Source organism: Aythya marila, assembly GCF_965140915.1.
Source record: "Aythya marila genome assembly, chromosome: 4".
NCBI lineage: Eukaryota > Metazoa > Chordata > Aves > Anseriformes > Anatidae > Aythya > Aythya marila.
Genome location: NC_139045.1, coordinates 53,500,544 through 53,519,847, shown reverse-complemented (window position 1 = coordinate 53,519,847; position 19,304 = coordinate 53,500,544). Strand labels below are relative to the sequence as shown.

At 39.2% G+C, this 19,304-nt stretch overlaps 1 protein-coding gene across 9 annotated transcripts in view; it reads left to right on the top strand.

Moving 5' to 3' along the window:
• Nucleotides 1–19,304, top strand: part of TBC1D1 (TBC1 domain family member 1) — a 110,042-nt gene that overhangs the window by 86,984 nt on the left and 3,754 nt on the right. For all 9 annotated transcript variants that reach the window (XM_082759999.1, XM_082760000.1, XM_082759998.1 and 6 more), the window contains 6 exons: nt 1,427–1,588; nt 4,159–4,317; nt 10,931–11,175; nt 11,649–11,808; nt 16,262–16,431; nt 18,738–18,908. In XM_082759999.1, the coding sequence (XP_082616125.1) occupies nt 1,427–1,588; nt 4,159–4,317; nt 10,931–11,175; nt 11,649–11,808; nt 16,262–16,431; nt 18,738–18,908 (1,067 nt within the window). The remainder of the gene's footprint in view (nt 1–1,426; nt 1,589–4,158; nt 4,318–10,930; nt 11,176–11,648; nt 11,809–16,261; nt 16,432–18,737; nt 18,909–19,304) is intronic.

The following is a 19,304-nucleotide window of genomic DNA, read 5'->3' as shown; positions in this document are numbered from 1 at the left end:
TCTTTCAATTTGCAATTTGCTCAATGGCCATTATTGAAAAGCAGTATTTTTTTGTTTTTGTTTTATACTTACAGATTCTTTTCAGTCCTTTCTTATTCTTGAACCTGTGCCCTGCTGGTTTTGCAGGCAGAGAGCTGCTGCCCATATCCCAGAACTCTTGTGCTGGGACTGCATGTGTTGAGTCTACAGCCACATTACCATCCAGTTAAATTAAAAAAAAAAAAACACAAAACAACTGGGACACTCACTGTTAGACTCTGACAAGTCAATGGAGAATCTATTTACTCCACTCTCCTTGTAGTTTTGTCTAGGTTTCCTTATAGTGTATTCTTTCAGCATTTCCTCCCTTTTAGGAATAGATGTCTGACACCCTTCCATCTCTTCAGCACAGCATTTTTTTTTTTCCAGAAAAAGCTGAAAAATCGCTTCTGTTTTTATGGTCTTGTGATCTGCACAAATTCATTCCGTGTTCCAAAAGGTCTTTAGTTTACATGAATGCAACTAATAAACCATTTGTTCCAGATACACTTTCACACTTTATCTGTGAAAACAAGCAAACAAAACAGAAACAAAACTTAAATATTTTGCCAGTAGTCCCTTTGAAATTTTCACTCCAGTTCCAAACTTCGGAATTCATGTGCAGATACAGAATTTATTTTTATTTTTGCAACCGTTCTTTGATCCTTTCCTTCAGCGTTTAAAGGATTATTTAATACAGTGCAATATTCTTGTAACTCAGAATCTGAGAAGAGCACAAAAATACAATGCATCCCTGCTTAACAAGCTGTGGTGATCTAAAAGGCCTTATTTAAGCCTGAGTTACATGCTGACCCTTGTTCTGATTTCTTCAATGACGACTTCAAGAGAGCCTGCATATTGTTCTACATTCAGTTTGTGTTCAAGGTTTTGAAGCTTTCTACACTTGAATTTTCCTTTTTATGTGGACTATAAAGCATCATAATAAGTAGATGCTACTTTTGTGTGTGTGTGTTTTTTTGTTTGTTTTTTTGTGGTGCAAGTCTTGTGCGCTAATTTTTTCTAAGAGTTTGGATATGGAAATATCATGATAGGAAAATCTTGGCTTTTATTTTTGAGTCATTGTCTCTCATGTTTCTTCAGATTTAAGAGCTGCCTAGCAGTAAGGAGCTTCATTTAACAGGCCAAACACTGTTAATGTTTGTAACTGCATGTAACAAAATAAACAAAAACAAAACAAACAAACAAAAAAACCCCACCCACATCACCACCAACAAAAACCCACACCACAATCACAGCAATTTTTACCCTTAATGTTTCAGAATTAATTGGCTTCAGTTTTTGGTGGCTTGCAGGATAACTGTTCGCATGATGAAATTCTAAGTTAAATTAACCCATTTTGCAAATATTAAACAATATTAACCGGTGCATTCATGATATCATTTCTCAGCTTCAGAAAACAATTTGCAGAACAGACGTCTGAAACTTGACTATGAAGAAATCACACCATGCTTAAAAGAAGTGACTTTGATTTGGGAAAAAATGTTGAGTACACCTGGAAGGTCAAAGACTAAATTTGATGTGGAAAAAATACACTCTGCTGTTGGGCAAGGTAAGCACTGTTTGGTATTTTGAGTTGTTGAAGTGTGCATAAATTGAAAAGGAATAGGGTGACTCTTTAACTACTCCTTATAACCAGGTTCTTGCTGGAGCTGTTTCTCAGGTTGCTGACTACACAAGTAACAATGTTTGGTATCTTCACGGTTATTTGTATGCATGTAACTTTCCCTTTCAGCAACAGCTGCAGTTGTATTAATGGAGTTAAAATACTTGGAGTTCTCTTTTTTTAAACAAACTCTGCTTACGGGAAAGGTGTATAGTACTTCTGTGTATCATAATAGTTGCAACCCAATTTTATAAACAAAGTTGTAATTAAAGAAATAAGTCTGGATAATGCTAAAGACGTGACTGTATAAAGAACTGAAGAAGCTGTGTGTACTGGAAATTCTGTTCCAGCCTGGCTAGTACATGTACATACAAACACTATACATTGCTATCTCTGCTTTTTTTTTTTTTTTTTTTTTTTTTTCCTGAGATGAGCAAAGCATGTGCCTCCAGACACCACTTGCAGTCTTCCTTGGAAATGCACTGTATGCTCAGTGCTGTATGTTGCTGATGTTGAAGACAGCTTCTCCAAGGAGCTTTCTATAGTTCTATACAAAGTTTTTCAATGTGTAAAGGAAGTATTAAGAATTCACTGCTAGCAGATGCTGCTTAATGTTGTAAATACTGAACCTACCTATATATTGTTATCCGAGCAAGTTGCAACAAATCGTCCATTTCTAATGACTGGGTAGCTCTAGATTTCTGATAAATATTCTAACAAATATCCCAAGCACGAATCTCCACAGAGTACAGAAAATTCATTACCACAGCTGTCCTTCCTTTCATACAGATAAAGTCCAGTCAGTACGTGAACATGAGAAAAACTTGATTTCGGTTGATAGTCCAGTGATGCTGGCCTGTGTCGGTGTTCAAACTAGCACTTTAACTTGAAGCGATGCTAAATAAACAAATAAATAAATCTCTGCTTAATGAATTGCTACTAATAAACAGATACAAGTAGCCAGCAGATGGGTAAATAATCCATAGATCTTAATGCTACAAACATCTCTGTAGAGCCTAACTGTGGTAAAACCAAGCGGTTAGAGTGATGTCAAATTTCATATAAATGCAGAAATGAAAAATGCATTTAAATTCAACTGAGCAAGTTCTAGTTTAGACCAAAACTGTTAAAAATGACTTGAGTAAGCAAGGCAAATGAGCAAGAAATACAAGATTCAGTAGGCATGGGGCTTAAATTAGGATAGTAAATGTGTAGTATTGACCCATAACATACACTGTTGTAGCTGTTAAGTATAATGCATATTTCGCTTACATGTACAATGTAGCATCCAGAGATGAACTCGATAGGGAACTATTCCTCTTAAGGGAACTTTAATTCACTTGTAATTTTGCATCTGTAGATGTGCTCTATTAAGCCAATTCTACCCTATGTGTGACATTCAACCTCACTGAGGTTAGCAGAACTTCATATGGATATCTGAAGAGGCACTTTCCCTCACTGCTTCATGTTGGAGACTTTCAGTAATCAGGGTTAAGCTCCCTAAAGTAATTTACAGACACACGCTCTAAATATACTTGTGGTTTGGATTCAAATGCCATACAGATATACTAGCATTTCATGGGAAAGTAGTTGTTTCTGAGTTACAGTAGTCTAGTAAAAATAAGTATTACTGAAAAACTTAAAGCCATAGGCTACTTCAAACTGTAATACCTTGTTCCAGTATATCATGGATTAGGCAGAATACTTTCCCAAAGAATAGGATATTGAGTTCTTGTGTAGATGGTATAATAGTGCCAATCTTGTGCTGAATAAAGTATTCATGTAATAATAACCTTTCTGTTCCTTTCAGAGCTCTGCATATAGATGCAGAGAAAGGTTACTGTTACATATGTGAAATAGTTAAGTAGCTTCATCCCTTGATACAGAGAAAGAAATTTAGGCTTTAATACATTTTTACTTGCACCAGTCATTCAGCAAGCCCATAGCAAAACTGGAGATTAAATACTTGCTTCCTGATTGCATGGCTGTTGTTGTAGTCTCTAGACCACATCTCATTTGTACTTGTTAATACTTTGGGTACACATGCATCCTAGCTTCCTGAAATTTACTCCCAACAGCAATGTCAGTGCTGTATTTGGGGAAAATGTCAATTACTTCTACTGCAGAGCTTTATCATATATTTTAATGTGGAAAATGGATGATAAGCATATAGTTTTTCAGAGAAGAGCATTACAATTTTTGCTGCCTCCTCTAGTACTTTTTAGACTGAATGCAACTGCTAACCTTAGACTTAGGCAAGCTCACCCTGTTTCCACCTTCAATCTGTCCTGGTACGTTGCTGGTGTCTTTTATTGGTGAAGGAAGTACAAGCACACTAGTTCGATCTGCTTCTATGGTCTACTGGAGGCAGCAGATAGATATCTGGCAGATATGGATCTGCTTGCATATCTAGATACAAGATACAGATCTTCAGTTCCTGAACCCTGTTAGTTCAACTGTAGCTGAACCCTCAGAATGAGTGGGAATTTACTGTATTAATGACCTTCTTCTCTCAGGAGTACCACGTCACCACCGTGGGGAGATCTGGAAGTTTCTAGCAGAGCAATACCATCTTAAACATCATTTTCCAAATAAACAACAACCAAAGGACACACCTTATAAAGAACTCCTGAAACAGCTAACTTCCCAGCAACATGCAATACTTATTGACCTAGGTAAGTACAGTAGTGCTGTGAAATTAAAATAAGGGTTTTGAGATCTCCAGAAGAGAAATAAATAAAAGAAAGTAACACATAAAAAGCCTCTCAACATTTAATAATACGTTGTGGGTAAAAACTGCTTTTGATCTGGTGTGAGTGAGAACTGTTACTTGGCACCACAAAGAAAATGTAAAATCTACACTTCAAGCACAAAGGTCCTTTGCAACATGTGGTAATTAGAGGCAGCTAGATGCATCTCTAATGCATTTGTGTTTCAGGTATTGATGGTGAACTCCACAGACCAGTGGAATACAAATTGTCAAGAAAAGAAGTCAACATTTAAGTGCAGTTGCTTGAGTAGCAGGTGCTATTCATTCCTAATGTCCAGTGTATTGCTGTATCTTTAGAACCTTTGCCTGAAATATTGCAGAAGTTTGGTTTGTTTGTTTGTTTTCTTTTGGGGGGGTGGTGTTAAACGGGTATCCACTCAATAGCTCTTTTTTATGGCAATTCTCAGCAGGGTGTTCTGCCTAATTGTAAGCAGTAGCTGGCTCCTAATTTAGGACAGTGAATTGGTCTGTGGAGGCACATCTGCTTCACTCCACTGAGTACAGTAGAGATTAGAAACCAAAGCTTGTGAATTTTTGAAGTGTCTGTTATAGAATCACAGAATGATTTGTGTTGGTTTCCACCCCCTGCCACGGGCAAGGACAGCTCCCACCAGACCAGGTTGCTCAAAGCCCCATCCAGCCTGGCCTTGAACACCTCCAGGGATGGGGCATCCATAGCTTCTCTGGGCAACCTGTGCCAGTGCCTCACTACCCTATGAGTGAAGAATTTCTTCCTAATGTCTAATGTAAATCTACCCCTTTTTTGTTTAAAGCCATTACTCCTATCATTATTCCCCCTGACAAAGAGTCCTTCCTCAACTTTCCTGTAGGCCCCCTTTAGATATTAGAAGGACACCATAAGGTCTCCCCCGAGCCTTCTCTTCTCCGGGCTGAACAACCCCAATTCCCTCAGCTCTTTTTAGGAGAGTTGCTCCAGCCCCTTGATCATCTTTGTGGCCGTACTCTGGACTTGCTCCAGCTGATCCATGTCTTTCTTGTGCTGGGGGCCCCAGAGCTGAACACAGGGCTCCAGGTGGGGCCTCACAAGAGCAGAGCAGAGGGGGAGAATCACCTCCCTCACCTTGCTGGCCACAGCTTTTGATGCAGATCAAGATAAAGTTGGCTTTCTGGGCTGTAAGCTTGCATTGCTGGCAGGTAGGTGGGCTTCATACAGGCTTTTGGTCTTCTTAATTAGTTTTCCCTTTTTCCTTACATTTATTGTTCAATTCATATAAAATTGTTTCTAATATTAGGAAGAAGCACAAGAAAGGAAATCTAAATGCAATGAAAGGATTGCGTCCAGTAGGTGGGAGCAGAAAAGGCTGCTGAAAATACATGTAATCATGGAAGAACAGTTCTTATGCACTTCAGAAAAACTATGCCATGCTTAACTTTTCCTTCTACATTTCCTGTTCCTTTATCGCTTGGGGTTCCTTTTTGTAAAATAATTTTCATTGATTGACTCTTGCTACGGGTAGGCTAAGATCACCAAACCAGGAACACCAAAAATCAGCTCGTTCTGTAAGACATGGATCACTGCTAAACATCGTTACCGGTTGCTGTTGCTCCCACACAGTTCTGTTAAGGTCTGTATCGGTGGCAGTAACTCCTCCACCCTCCACTTCAGAAGCCATGAGTTGGCCATTTGTTTCATAGAGCTCGCAAAGTCTTTTGGCATCCTCTCCTTCCCTCACAAAGGCTTCTCCCTTTTCTTTGTGGTTCAGCCCCCAGGCAGCATGCTGCACATGGCTGCTCCTCAGCTGGGCTAAGAATTCTGTGGTATCTTCAGTCATTAAGGGATTTTAACGTGACAGTAATTGTTCAAATATATGCAACTGTTGAGTCAGATGCTCACATGTCTAACCTTTACCTTTGCAAAAGTGCTTGAAAGCAAGACATCTGATGCAAGTTTTTAACACCTCACTGGTTTATGTCTGAATCAGACGTTTTATAGTTAATCCATCGGCTATTCTTGGGAATATAGAGTTGTGGATATTTCTTTTAAGATACTGTTCTCTCCTGCCTTGGATATTTCAGATATCTCGGAAACCAAAAGCCATCCTCGTTTTTCCACGAGGATGTCGCCTCTTGCATATGGGGTAATTTTTACTCTCATTGTTCATCATGTTCTTTCATAGTGAAGGACAAAATAATCTCTTCTTCCAGAGAATGACAGAATTTACAAAGGCTTTTGTGTGGTAGCGTTTGTGGTTTGGGTCTGAGGAGCTGTGCGGAGCAGTGTAAGAGTTCCGTAATAACTACGTTTAAATGAATGAATTTACCGTGGAAAAACCTGTTGTTGGGGAAATTTATGCACCGTTAGCTAACGCCATGTCATGCGATAGGATCGTGATAATTTACAGGAAAACGTGTACTTGGTTTGGTCTGAATGACTGATACATGGTGTATTATTTTCACTTAGGTCTTTTCTGTACGATCTCATAGAGTTATCCTGTTGTACTTCTGTTCTTTACAACTATACTCAAACAGTATTTGAATATATTTCAGTGTAAGTAGAAGGCTATCCACCCTTTCTGCCACGTCTTATAGGGATCATCTATACTGAGAGCTGTTCAGGGGCACCTACTTCTTAATAACTCTGTACAGTCTTCAGCGTGTACCCAACTGTGAGACAGACGATTTGTCAAGTTTAGGTGGTGAACTAAGCTTTACGTGGTAAATGAGAATATTTGCCCCATCTTTCAGCCAGTGTTTTGCAACATTTAGTAAAGTCAAAATGTCAAGGCAGTGCATGCAAAACAAAAATCTGGTGGAACAGGCACAGTTCTGCTAAAACTGGTGTGAGCTGAGCTGGGGAGAGTGGCTTGGTCTCACCTTTGCTCCATTTGTCTCGCCTGCCAGGCTGAGGAGTGGCACTGGGAAGTGTGTGACACTGCAGGGAGCCTTAAGTGGCCAGCTAGGAACAGGCAGTTGCAATATGTGCAGATTGTTTCCCTCAGGACTTGGTCACGCTGATTCTAGGAATTCCTCTGGATTGCACAGTGCCAGAAGTATTTTTTTGAGAGACACTTAAGTGCTGACACAGATCATTTGGTAACCATCCCATCAGTCAAGTCAGCGTATGTGGTATCGATACCCCTGGCAATGTGCGTGGGGATTCTGTCACACCAAAGTGCTGCAGTAATGGGTGAAGGGCTTTGTTAGTGAGTTGGTTGAGTAAAGCTGAGTCCGTAACGTGGCAGAGCTCACACAGGAGAGGGTGCAATAACTGGCAGCTGGAAGCATAGCCAGCCTGAGGGTGGTTTTCTTACACAGCGCTGGGGCTTGCTGGCTGTTCGTGTTTTCTGTCTGGTTCTACACACAAGTACTTTCTCTTCATAGCCACGTGCTCTGCTTGGAGAGACAAATAGCTGCAGGCATTGGTGAATCAGTAACTGCATGCATTTGTTTCTGTGCGAAGTGATTTTGTGGGGGAGCCGTTTGCTAGCCCATTCGCTGAGGGAAGGATGGGGTCCTGGTATTTCCTTAAGATGAAAGTAGGAAGCTGAAAACCTTAATGATTCACGTTAAAACAGAGTAGTACAGTGCATTATCGGTGCAATTGGATAGGCAGCTTGAAAGAATTTGCATGTTTTGACTTGTGTTTCGTCAGACTTTTAGAAGTGTTTCTCTTAAACAGATCTTCAGGAATCCTTCTGAAAGCATCCACATCTCCCTTGAGAAAGAACTTACATTCTTGCAATGTGTAGTTTTAATATTTTAAAAAAAATTCTCAAATTAAGCCCAAAATGTCTTGCTGACACAATGTGAGGCAAAACCATAATGGGATTGCCCACACTTAGTTGAACTGATGGATTTTCTGGATGGAACTGCTTCCTGAGAATGAGGAGCATCTGGATGCAGAGTTAAGGTACAGCAGCCACTCTCCTGGCCCAGTGTACTTGTCGCTGTGCTACTTCAATACATGGACAAAAACAAAGCCACAGTTCTGTGCAGGTTGTTTTTTTTGTGTGTGTATTTCCTTCTCTGGCCCCATTTGCACAACTGCTGCAGTCAGTGGGGATTTCAGCTCCTGAACATTAGCTTTATGTTCAGTAAATAATTTCTTTTCCTGCTAAGTTAGAGTAAACTGATCTCCAGATGCTATCAGTGTAGGAAACTGCTGTACTCATCACTGGGTGTTTGCTGAACACAGTAGAAAATTTTGTTATATTATTTTCTGGAAATGAAGTAGTTGGTATAGGTACTTACTTTCTCATCCTGGCACTCTTGGGGTATCAGAGTTCATTTCAGTCTCTTCTCAGCAGGGCTAGAAATTGGTCCTAAGGAAACGCTGAAATTCTGAGTTAAGTCAGAGACAGGGCACTCAGAAACAAATCAGCTAGTGAGTTCAGCACTTCGACTCCTCCATTTACTGTTGTTGTTTTTCTGGCTTTTGTTTTAAGCTTCTTTGCATTTTTATTCTTGCTCAGCTTACGGTTTTTCTTCATGACTTGTATGACAAGAAACTTGCCACAGGTCTGCCTATAAACTGCGGTGTATGAACTTCAGGCGGAGAAGTCTCTGCAAAGGAGTGCAAGCTCCCCTATACGTGTGGAAGCTAAAAGCATCACTTCTGTAGCGTTCAGTTATGTGACCGCGCCTGGCCTGGGGAGGCCTGCTGAGAAATGGCATGCTGGAGTCCTGTGTGACAGGCCAGAGCAGCTACCGGATGGCAGAAGGACTCTGCCCCGGGCTTTGTCTTCTTGAAACAGGAGCTCTGATGTTATCTGGCAGCACAGCAGCATTCCAGGAGCTAGAGGGTGGGGTGGTGTTTAACAAGTGGGCAACTGAAAAACAAGCTCCACTTACTACTAGAATAAAAGAAGTATTCAAATTTCCTCTCAGTTCAGGTATGTAGCAGGGGAAATGTGATAGGGCGAGGCTTTTTTTTTTTTCCTCTTTTTCTGGAGATGAAAATACTGTCCTTGTAAACATCTTCTGAAATATCTGTAGAAGTGAGGCTGTTAATGTGTCTGCTCACAGAACCAGGATATGACCGAATGGCTGAGGTTGGAAGAGACCTCTGGAGAGCATCTGCTCCAGCCCCCTGCTGAATTCCTGTCAGCCCATTTCTCTGCCTTTCAGGCCCCTCTGAATGGCAACACAGTCCTCTGGTGTATCAGCCACTATTCCCAATTTTGTGACATCTGCAGACCTGTTGAGGGTGCACTCTGTCCCATCATCTAGGTCTTTAATGAGCCTCCTTAATCAGGAATCATCTAGAATAAAGGCGACAAGCATCCTGACGAAGATCAAGGGCAGCTGGCAGAGTTCATAAGAAGCTGCTAGAGCTGCCCTTGCTTTAGCCTTAGCCTTACCTGCCAGTAGCAGGCACCCTCTGCTTCTTAGAAATGCAGTCCCAGGGAAAAAGTGCCCAGAAGCTCAAGAACTCAGAGGAACAGGGCCCAGAAGCTACTGCACAAACTGCTGTTTTCCTGATTACATATCATGGCTCAAACTAATCATTTAGGTTACTTATTTGGATTGGTTTGTTATAAGGACATGTGGGTTCCAGTTCTGTATGAAAGTTTCCACAGGTAAATCAGTCTGGGATGGAAATTACCATCGTGTTCCAGAACTGAAAGGCTGGGAATGGTTCAGTTTTACTGCTACAGCTCTGGAACTAATACTGTTTACCAGAGGCTGGAATCTAAAGAAATGTGGCAAATAAATCCAAAGCCCATCACTACTGGGAAAAAGTTATGCTCCTACAACTCACTCCTGCTCTCCAAGCACCTGTCACTTGTGGTGGTGCTCATGGGGCACCTCAGTACAGTGGAGTGATGGGGCAGAAGAACTAAGTCCCCAAAAATGGGATTCTCTTGCCAGGTTAGTGAACTGGGTCAGCTCATGTAAGAGTCTGAGCTTCGTGGTGCAGGAAAGAAGGAAGGACCCATAAGACTGGGAGGGACCAAGATGGGGTGGGAGGTGATGAGATGCACTTACTGGAAGGAAAAACAAGAAGCAAAGAAGAGAATGAACCCTGACCCAGAGAACTTGGGTGTTGTAAATCTATGTTTGGATCCTAATAGTTATCTAAAATCTAACACTGTTTAATTTGACAGAAGAGGACTGCGTGAGTCACTGAGCCTCTGAATTGAGTCTCGCTATTTTAAGCAACCACCTCCTTGCTATAAGCCCTTGAACAAACTGATCAAGTTCCAGTCAGAAGGACCAGATACTTAGCTGTTCCACACAGCAGTCTGCCCCCATCCCAGAGCCTGTCTTCTCTGGCAATTTCCAAATTCATTTTGCAGCTACTGTAGCAAAACTACTTAGAGAAACCCTTAGCTGTAGAGTATGAATCAATAGTTTTATATTGTCAACTTTCTTACAGACTTCCTGAAGGTTGACTCAGAATCTGTCTTCCAAAAGAATCTACCTTTTGAAAGACTGTTCAATTTGATAACGTGACAAGTTTTGTGCCATTGTTCTGTTGTTTTGTTTGTTCATGGGTTTTCTGGTGTTTTTGGCTATTCTTTAGTGTAAATCACTAACCTCTGCTATTTTCACAGGACGCACATTTCCAACACATCCGTACTTCTCAGCACAGCTGGGAGCTGGGCAGCTGTCCCTCTACAATATTTTGAAGGCCTATTCTCTTCTGGACCAGGAAGTAGGATACTGCCAGGGCCTTAGTTTTGTAGCAGGAGTTTTACTACTTCATATGAGCGAAGAAGATGCTTTTAAAATGCTAAAGTTCCTCATGTTTGATGTGGGGCTGAGAAAACAATATCGTCCTGACATGACAATTTTACAGGTATGATTTGTTTTTCTAATACAAGAATGTTAATGTTACATTATAATAAAACAATATAGGTAGCATTGTCAACATCTAGAGTTGAACTTAATTTCACTTCTCAAGAATGGAGATGATGATCTGGAAGAATATATCATCTTAAATGCACAAGTTTCAAATAAAAAAAGGGTACCAGGGAAATTATGAAAACCACAACAGCAAGAATTCTGCTATATATTGTATGAGGTTCAGATGACCATGCATATAAGCCTATTGTAGACTCATGGGTGACGCATCCTGGGTCTTCTAAGTGGTTTCTGAGTCTTTCTGTTCTTCACAAAAGTCAGTCCAAACACCAGTTGACAAGTATCTTTCACAGTTTTTAGTAAGAGTGTGCAGCATGCTTTGCTACTGTGACTGTTAAAACATATTTATCTTTATTCTTTCTTTCTTTCTTTCTTTTTTTTTTTAATCTTTAATCTTTATCCATGTAGATCCAGATGTATCAACTGTCCCGACTCCTTCATGACTACCATCGAGATCTCTATAACCACCTTGAGGAACATGAGATTGGCCCCAGCCTCTATGCAGCTCCCTGGTTTCTCACCATGTTTGCCTCCCAGTTTCCCCTTGGATTTGTAGCCAGGGTGTTTGGTAATTCTTTATAAAAGTTCTCTATGTTCTTTTTGAAACCTTGTACTTGGAATCTTTTTACTAGGAATGCCATATCACCCAACCTGTTTCAGACATTCAGAATTAGTATTTGCTTTCTATTGATGAACAGAACAACAAAACTGACTTCATGCTACAGAGCATATAGAATTTGCAATAAAATGAAAAGAGAGAAGAATGTATGACTGTACCAAATTGCCCCATCTTTTCATCTGTTACCATTTCCCACCCTGTAATCAGTTGTAGAGAGTGTGTAAGATTTGATGCCATGAAAGCATAGTGGTATGACAATGGCACTTAAACACCTAGAATTACTTAGTTTCAGGCTGAAGAGAGACATAATCAAGGCATCATCTCAGGAAATATATCCACTTACTCCATTATCATCACCTCCAACACTGTCAGTGGAAAATGATTTGGAAGGTTATGTTCTTAGAATATGCACTGAGGTGGGTGGCCCTTACAGTTTAATCACGGATTTACTCTCCGGAAGCACAGAGCTTTTAAACTACTGTTGGTTATCCTTACACTTCTAGCCTGAAAGATAATCTTCTTACTTTCCAAAAACTGGAAAATGTTTTGAAGCATATGGTGTTTAGGCTCTAAAGTCAATTCTGTTACCTATTTTTGGAATCTACAGAGTAGTGTTCTATTTTTTAATTGAAATTCACATTAAGAATTTACCTTGATGCTATTTTATGGATGCATTCCATAGATTGTTTGGTATTTGAAAGGATGCTTTATTTCCTTCTCAGTTACTTGGTTTTTGATTTCATTATGTTGTACTGGATCTTCCATGATGAGCAGGATAGAATGGAGCTCTCCTCTTGCTTTCTGTCTCCTAATAGGAACACAGTTGCATTTTCCTTAGTCAGTCTCACTTAGGAGATGTAATTAATCAATGATTAATATTAACAATTTCCTGTCATTTAAAGTTACAGTCTCACCTACCACAGTAACAAATAATAAATGTAGATTCCAAGATAAGCCAACAAAGATTCAGTCCTGTTTCTGGTTAACATCATGCCACACATAGTGTTAGAAGAAATCACAGTGATAAGGATGGTGTATGCTAAGTAGAACTAAGATCCTGTAATTAGGATCTTAACTCCAGGGAAAACAGTATTTTTATTTATTTTATTTATTTATTTTGTGGAACAGTTAGGTTAACTTCCACTGACAAATATCTAGCTGGCAACGATAATATTTAGAAACTAAATGAGGTGTTGTATGCAAGTGTCATATACTGGGATTATCATCAGTTCATCTTTCGGTTGTTCTTAATCTATCACAGTATTGCACACAATAATAACAGTCTTTGAATTGAGCTATTAACTGCACTGAGAGTATAAAAGGGCCTTCTGTATCCAGTATATTTGGGTTTCTGCCTTAATATGCAGATTAGTATTTTATCTGTCATTGGAGGATTGCAGAGCTTTAAAAAGCAAAGACTTTTACATTAAAATAGAAGGCAAAGATATATGATCTGCATATAGCAGATTTTAGGTCAAGAAAGAAAAGCATGTGTGACTGAAACTGTCACCTGAAATCTTTGTTTCCTTGAAAGAAAGTGCAGCATAACCAACACTTGCAAGTTTTTAATGTCTCAAAGTATTTAGAAGTTTCTTAAAACAATGGTTACTGGAATTATGTAAATAGTGAGCCCTGGGGATTCTTATACATTAGAAAATAAAATCTTGTCTTCATCCATGCTGAAGACTGAAGCAAATGTAAATCTGAAAGAGGCTGAGTCTGTCGCTTTATTGGTGGCTGCTGTTAGCATTATTACAAATCAGGATCGAACCACGTCTGACCCCAGTGTTCACACACTTTTGCAGAATGTGTGTATGCTTTCAATGCTCATTTCTTGGAATTCTTGAGATGAATGTTGCCTTTAAAGTCTAAGTAACTCATCTGTAGGCTATTGAGACTGAGTGCACTGCCATTTTCTAACGTGCTGTCTATGAACCCTTGATATGTGAAGCCCTGCTGCTATTTAATGCACTGGTTACAGAACACTTCCCACAGATTTACATAGAGCATGTATTTTTTGAGTATTTTACAAATACTATCTAGAAACAGTAGGCTAGAAAGAGGATAACCTAAAGACCGTTTTATGAGTCAAATAGAAAAACTGCATTTTACTTTTTAATTATCTGGCCAACTTTCAGCACTTCTGAGTAGAATCTAATGAAAGTACAGCATAACAAAGATGTACTCTTTAATACCCCTATTTACTTATCAGTGGAGGAGACTTGATGGAAAAAATTTTATTTTGTTTCAAGATTATAGATAAAACTTGAGTTTGAAATCCTCTGGGCAGCCAGTCACGCTGCCATGAATTTGGGTACCTTCACTGTGCTGTCACTGGCTGGCAGCCCACCTAACAGGAAGCGTGGGGAGTGGATAACAAATGGCTCTTTGTTAAGTACTTGCTATTTTAAATGAGAGAAGGATTTCAGCCGTGTATTACCAGCTCAGCTCATACAGGCGTTCGTTAACAACTTACAGGTCACCTTGAGTTAAACTACAAGTCTTTGTGGGCAAGTGCTGAATCATAGATGTATGTTATTCTCAGCTCTGTTTTATAATCGCTTAGTGTTTCCCAGCTGTTCTTTAGCATCCCATGTCATAATATATAGCTTTCCCTATAAGGCATTTTCCTATAATGTACTATTTCAGTTTGCAATTGGGGCAGATGCCTACTCTGTTATCCCTTTCCAATCATTGCTGCCTTTGGACTTCATGTTGAATCAGAGTTGAACAACTTTACACCACTTTTAGGATGAATGGCAGCCAAGATTTATGGTTAGTTAGTACTTGTGCTTTTCTTTCTCGAAGAGGGAGAAAGAGTAGTGGAATGAGTTGCAACTTCAACATAAAATGTAGAAGAGCGCAAGAGGGGGATTTCATTCTGATACAAATTTGGAAAGAAAAAAAAAACAACTTTTTTTTTTTTTTTTACTAAGAAAGGCAGTTATCCAGCGTTTTCATATGCTCTTTACTACATCAGAGATATCTGTGGTTTTGCTAGTAATCACTTCCCTTATTGTGTGTTTTTTTCTTCCTTTTTTTGATCATGAAGACATACTATTTATTTGGTGTCATTGTGCTACTTCGTAAGTGATTGTGGCTTCATTCATAGCTTCAAATGCAAGGAAGGGGAAAAGTAAAGCCCTTTTAAAAATAAAAATATACTTAGAAAATACAGAATAAAACTACATTATCTTTTCTTCTTTACAAGTGATACATCAAAGCAGTGGGCTAGAAGGAGGTTAACCTACAGACTGTTTTATGAGTCAAATAGAAAACCTGCGTTTTACTTTTTAATTATATGCCCAACTTTCAGCACTTCTCCTAATGAAAGCCCAGTGTAACAAAGGCTTGTCCACCAATACCATTTCGTATGTTAGATGCTTTTGCCTGTAGTGAATCTTTCAGTAAAACCAGCAGAGGATTCTGAGTTCTAGTAGCAGGAAAGTCAAATGCAAGGCAACGCTGTTTATATTGATGGGCTGGGGAGGACAAATGGGTTTGCTTCTTGTCTGATGCTTTGATTGCAGTCCTCCAAATCTTGCCTCTATAAAGACAGAGGAAATTTGTAAAGGAAAAGAAAAGAAAGGGAGTTGAAGTAAAAAGACATTATATACTGTGGCTTCAGTGTGCTTGAATGTATGCCAGGGTGCTGTCACTGCAGGGCCACCTGTAATATTAGCACTTAAGCTGTATTACTAAGATTTCAAGGTACTTATTCGTATAGCTATTAGAATATTAATGTAAGTGGTTGAGACACCTACTAAAATAAGCACATGCCCATTAAACTTGATACTGCTGAAAAATGCGCATTTAGTCTTGTGTGCTCAGAGTTGGCTCACTGAGAACTTGCAGCATTGTCCTCCAGAGCAGAAAAGTACAGAACTTCAGATCTTCAGTTACTTCTTCAGGTGTAGATTTTGCCCTTTGTTATGAAGATTTTAAATGTCATCAGAAGTAGAATTCTGTTCAAGTTCAGAACTGAAGACTTAGCAGTAAATTCCACAATTGCTGGTTTATTTCCTCATTCCCATGAACATTTCAAAAGCAAAAAGCCCACAAAGCTAGTACGTGCACAAAAAGCAGCAATGCTGCCAAATTTGACTACCTGGCTTATTACATGTGTTTAGCTTAAATTTGAATTGGATTTATTGGTTGAAAACTCACTGAACAAATTAAATAATTGATTGTTAGTCAAGTGTGCTGTTCACAGTAATAATGCTGATCCTGCAAGATATCTAAAGCTGTAGCCTCAGTAACAAAAGGACGTGTCTGGCAGAGAATATCTAGCCTCCAGATTGCCCTTAGGAGAAGTTGTTATCCTTGGACAGTTTATTGTTTTAATATTCGTGTCAAAAAATGTGCTTGCTTGATGTACTCTGTTTTTTGTTTGTTTTCACAGATATGCTCTTCCTTCAAGGATCAGAGGCTATATTTAAAGTGGCCTTAAGCCTTTTGGGAAGCCATAAGCCCTTGATTCTGCAGCATGAGAACCTAGAAACTATTGTTGATTTTATTAAAAACACTCTCCCCAACTTGGGTTTGGTACAGATGGAAAAGACCATTAGTCAGGTATGAAATTATCTGAACGTATGAGTAGAATGCAAAAGAAATAATGCTTTTTTTTAAACAAGGTTTTGGCAGAAAAACCCCAACGATGTGTTACTTCCAGCTGAGAAGAATTTTGTTATTGTAGTTCTGAAGATGTTGAAATCTTTTGGAAGCATATGACTGGTGTAGCACCTCTGTATTCTTACATGTACAAGTTGGTTATGATCACTTTATGAACCCTTAATGAAAATGTTTACTTTTTCAGAGGTGTGCATAATGGCTGTTACTGGCAGCAATATTACAACCCATGTGCGGTGCACTCCACAAAAAAGCAGCAAGGTGTGCTAAAAGCCTGCTGAGTTTTCACATCTGCAAATAATCTGGCTCTCCAAGTTAATTTCTGGAGCAAAAGCTGAATTACAGGAGCCTCACAAATGCTGACTTCGCATTAGCAAAAGTAGAGACCTCCCTTTGTTGACTTTGTCTATAGTGGCTGAAAAGAGCAGCAGGTCAACATGCCCTGCAGTCCGTACACAGCTCCTGGGCTAATCCCCATCCTCCTCACCCCTTCTGCAGCGTGACTGTGGGATTACATGCCTTAGTTTGCCTTCAGTTGGTTAGCTTTCAAGTCCAACTTTTGATTTGCCTCATGTTTCATCCTTTTCAAATATGATACTCTGGGTATGACGGCAGGGATTTCCCTCCCTTCTCAAGAGCAGAAAGGCTAGAAGTGGCAGAGGTGGTGAGAGGAGCTAACAGTCTGCCCTGCTGAATTGTACCGTTTTTTCCAGAGATGCTCAGAGCATGCAGAAAGAGAGTTCCATATGTATAGCCGAACCCAGATGAAATGTGTTTCAGCCTTCAGTGTTTAGATTTGTATTTCTTCTGTACAACCACTTGAGATTATCTTTACAGCATATGTAACAGGTGTCATGACCGTTTCATAAACCTGTTTTCTTTAACTATATCTAACAGTTTGTCTGCAGCGCAGATGAACAAAATAGGAAATAATTCTTGATATTTCGTCAGATATTTAAGATAGCACTTGATTTTTTTGACTCATTTCCAAGAGTTATAAACAACAAGAGGTTTAAATATAAAAAGAATAATATAATCATAGAATCATTCAGGTTGGAAAAGACCTCTAAGATCATCTAATCCAACTTCTAGCCTAGTACTAAAGTCTACCACTAAACCACGTTACTAAGTTGTAAATCTACACATTTCTTGAAGACCTCCAGGGATGGTGACTCAACCACTTCCCTTGGCAGCATATTCTAGTGACGTAGAACCCTTTCAGTAAAGAAATTTCTCCTAACATCCAACCTCAGCCTCCCCTGGTGCAGCCTGAGGCCATTTCCCCTCATCTTATCAGTTGGTGCGTGGGAGAAGAGCCCAATCCCCACCTCGCTAATGCTAACCCATGCACTTCTAATTATGGGCTGTTTCCCAGGTGCATTTTAAAATCAACTTGAGTTTGGTTTCTGATATATTCTGTTATTGGCCACTTGTCCATTCCATTTAGCTGCTTTTTCCCTGCTTTCAAGGGAGATAACTGTCTTGGGGACCTTAGAATCATGTTTCCTGAATAATTTGAAAGCAGGTGTTTGCCAAAACCTAGAGAAAGGAAAATACAATAGCAGGGCTTTTTTCCCTTGGGTGTCTCTCAATTTATTTATCTGCTCTTAAAATCCAAGATTTTCTTAATACTCTTGTATAAGATTGAGCACTCATTTCAGTGATTTGTAGTTAATAATTATAGAAATATGTTTTTACATTACATAACATTTAAGGTGTATTTGTGTGAGGATAGATTATTTCATTTTCTTTCAGCCTCTCAGAGTATAGTAGAATCATAAATAAACCTAGTAATGTTTACTGTTCTTCATTTGAAGCTTTCATTTTGCTGTGCTGCTGCAAAAGTCTTACACTTTTATGGCACAGCGGCTTGGACTGCACTTTTCTAACGTGACATCTAATTCTGAATATGTCTAGGAGAGTTATGCCAAAATGAGATGCATTAAATTTGAAATCTAGAAAAGGGAATGCCCTACAAATTCTACATTTCTTGAAAGCATGAGTGATTTTGCTGAAGGCAGACAGTAAATTAGTAGTAAAGTTTTAAATAGAATCCAGATCCAATGCCATTGTATTGAACTCTACTTCCTCAATCTTGCCATCTCCAGAGTAGGAAATGTAAATGACAAAAATTGTCTTTTTTGTATACAGCAATTACGTATCTAAGTCTAGATCCATGGGATTTAAGGCATTGAATGAGATATAGTTTTTATCTTCACAACACCTAATAACTTTTCTATATACAACAGGTGTTTGAAATGGATATTGCCAAGCAGTTGCAAGCTTATGAAGTCGAATACCATGTGCTTCAGGATGAGCTTATAGATTCATCTTTAAATGACAATCAGAGACTGGATAAATTAGAAAAGGCAAACAGTAGCTTGCGCAAACAGAACTTTGATCTCCTGGAAGAACTGCAGGTACGATTTATATTTCATATTTAACATTCTAATTTATCGACCTTTTCAGAAGATACCGTCTCATACTAAGGCACAGAAGAGGCTGGTGGTTGGTCTAGTGACCTAAAAGCTCGGCCGCTTATTGTTTTATTTAGTTTAACATTTAAAGTTTAAAGAAATTCTCAGAGTAGGTTGTGGATAGAGCATGTGCTTGCAATTAGTGAAAAGCTGATTCACTGTACACTCTCTTTTCTTGTAATTAAAATCATAGTTATAAAAGACTAAAAATACGTAAGGTGCTTTCACAACTTTATTTTTACATTTTTCAGTCACTACGTTATTACAGTGGGGGATACTAATCTACTATGAAGGGGAAAGCTAATGCTAGTGTCACAAATTAGGGCTGCATCATCTATG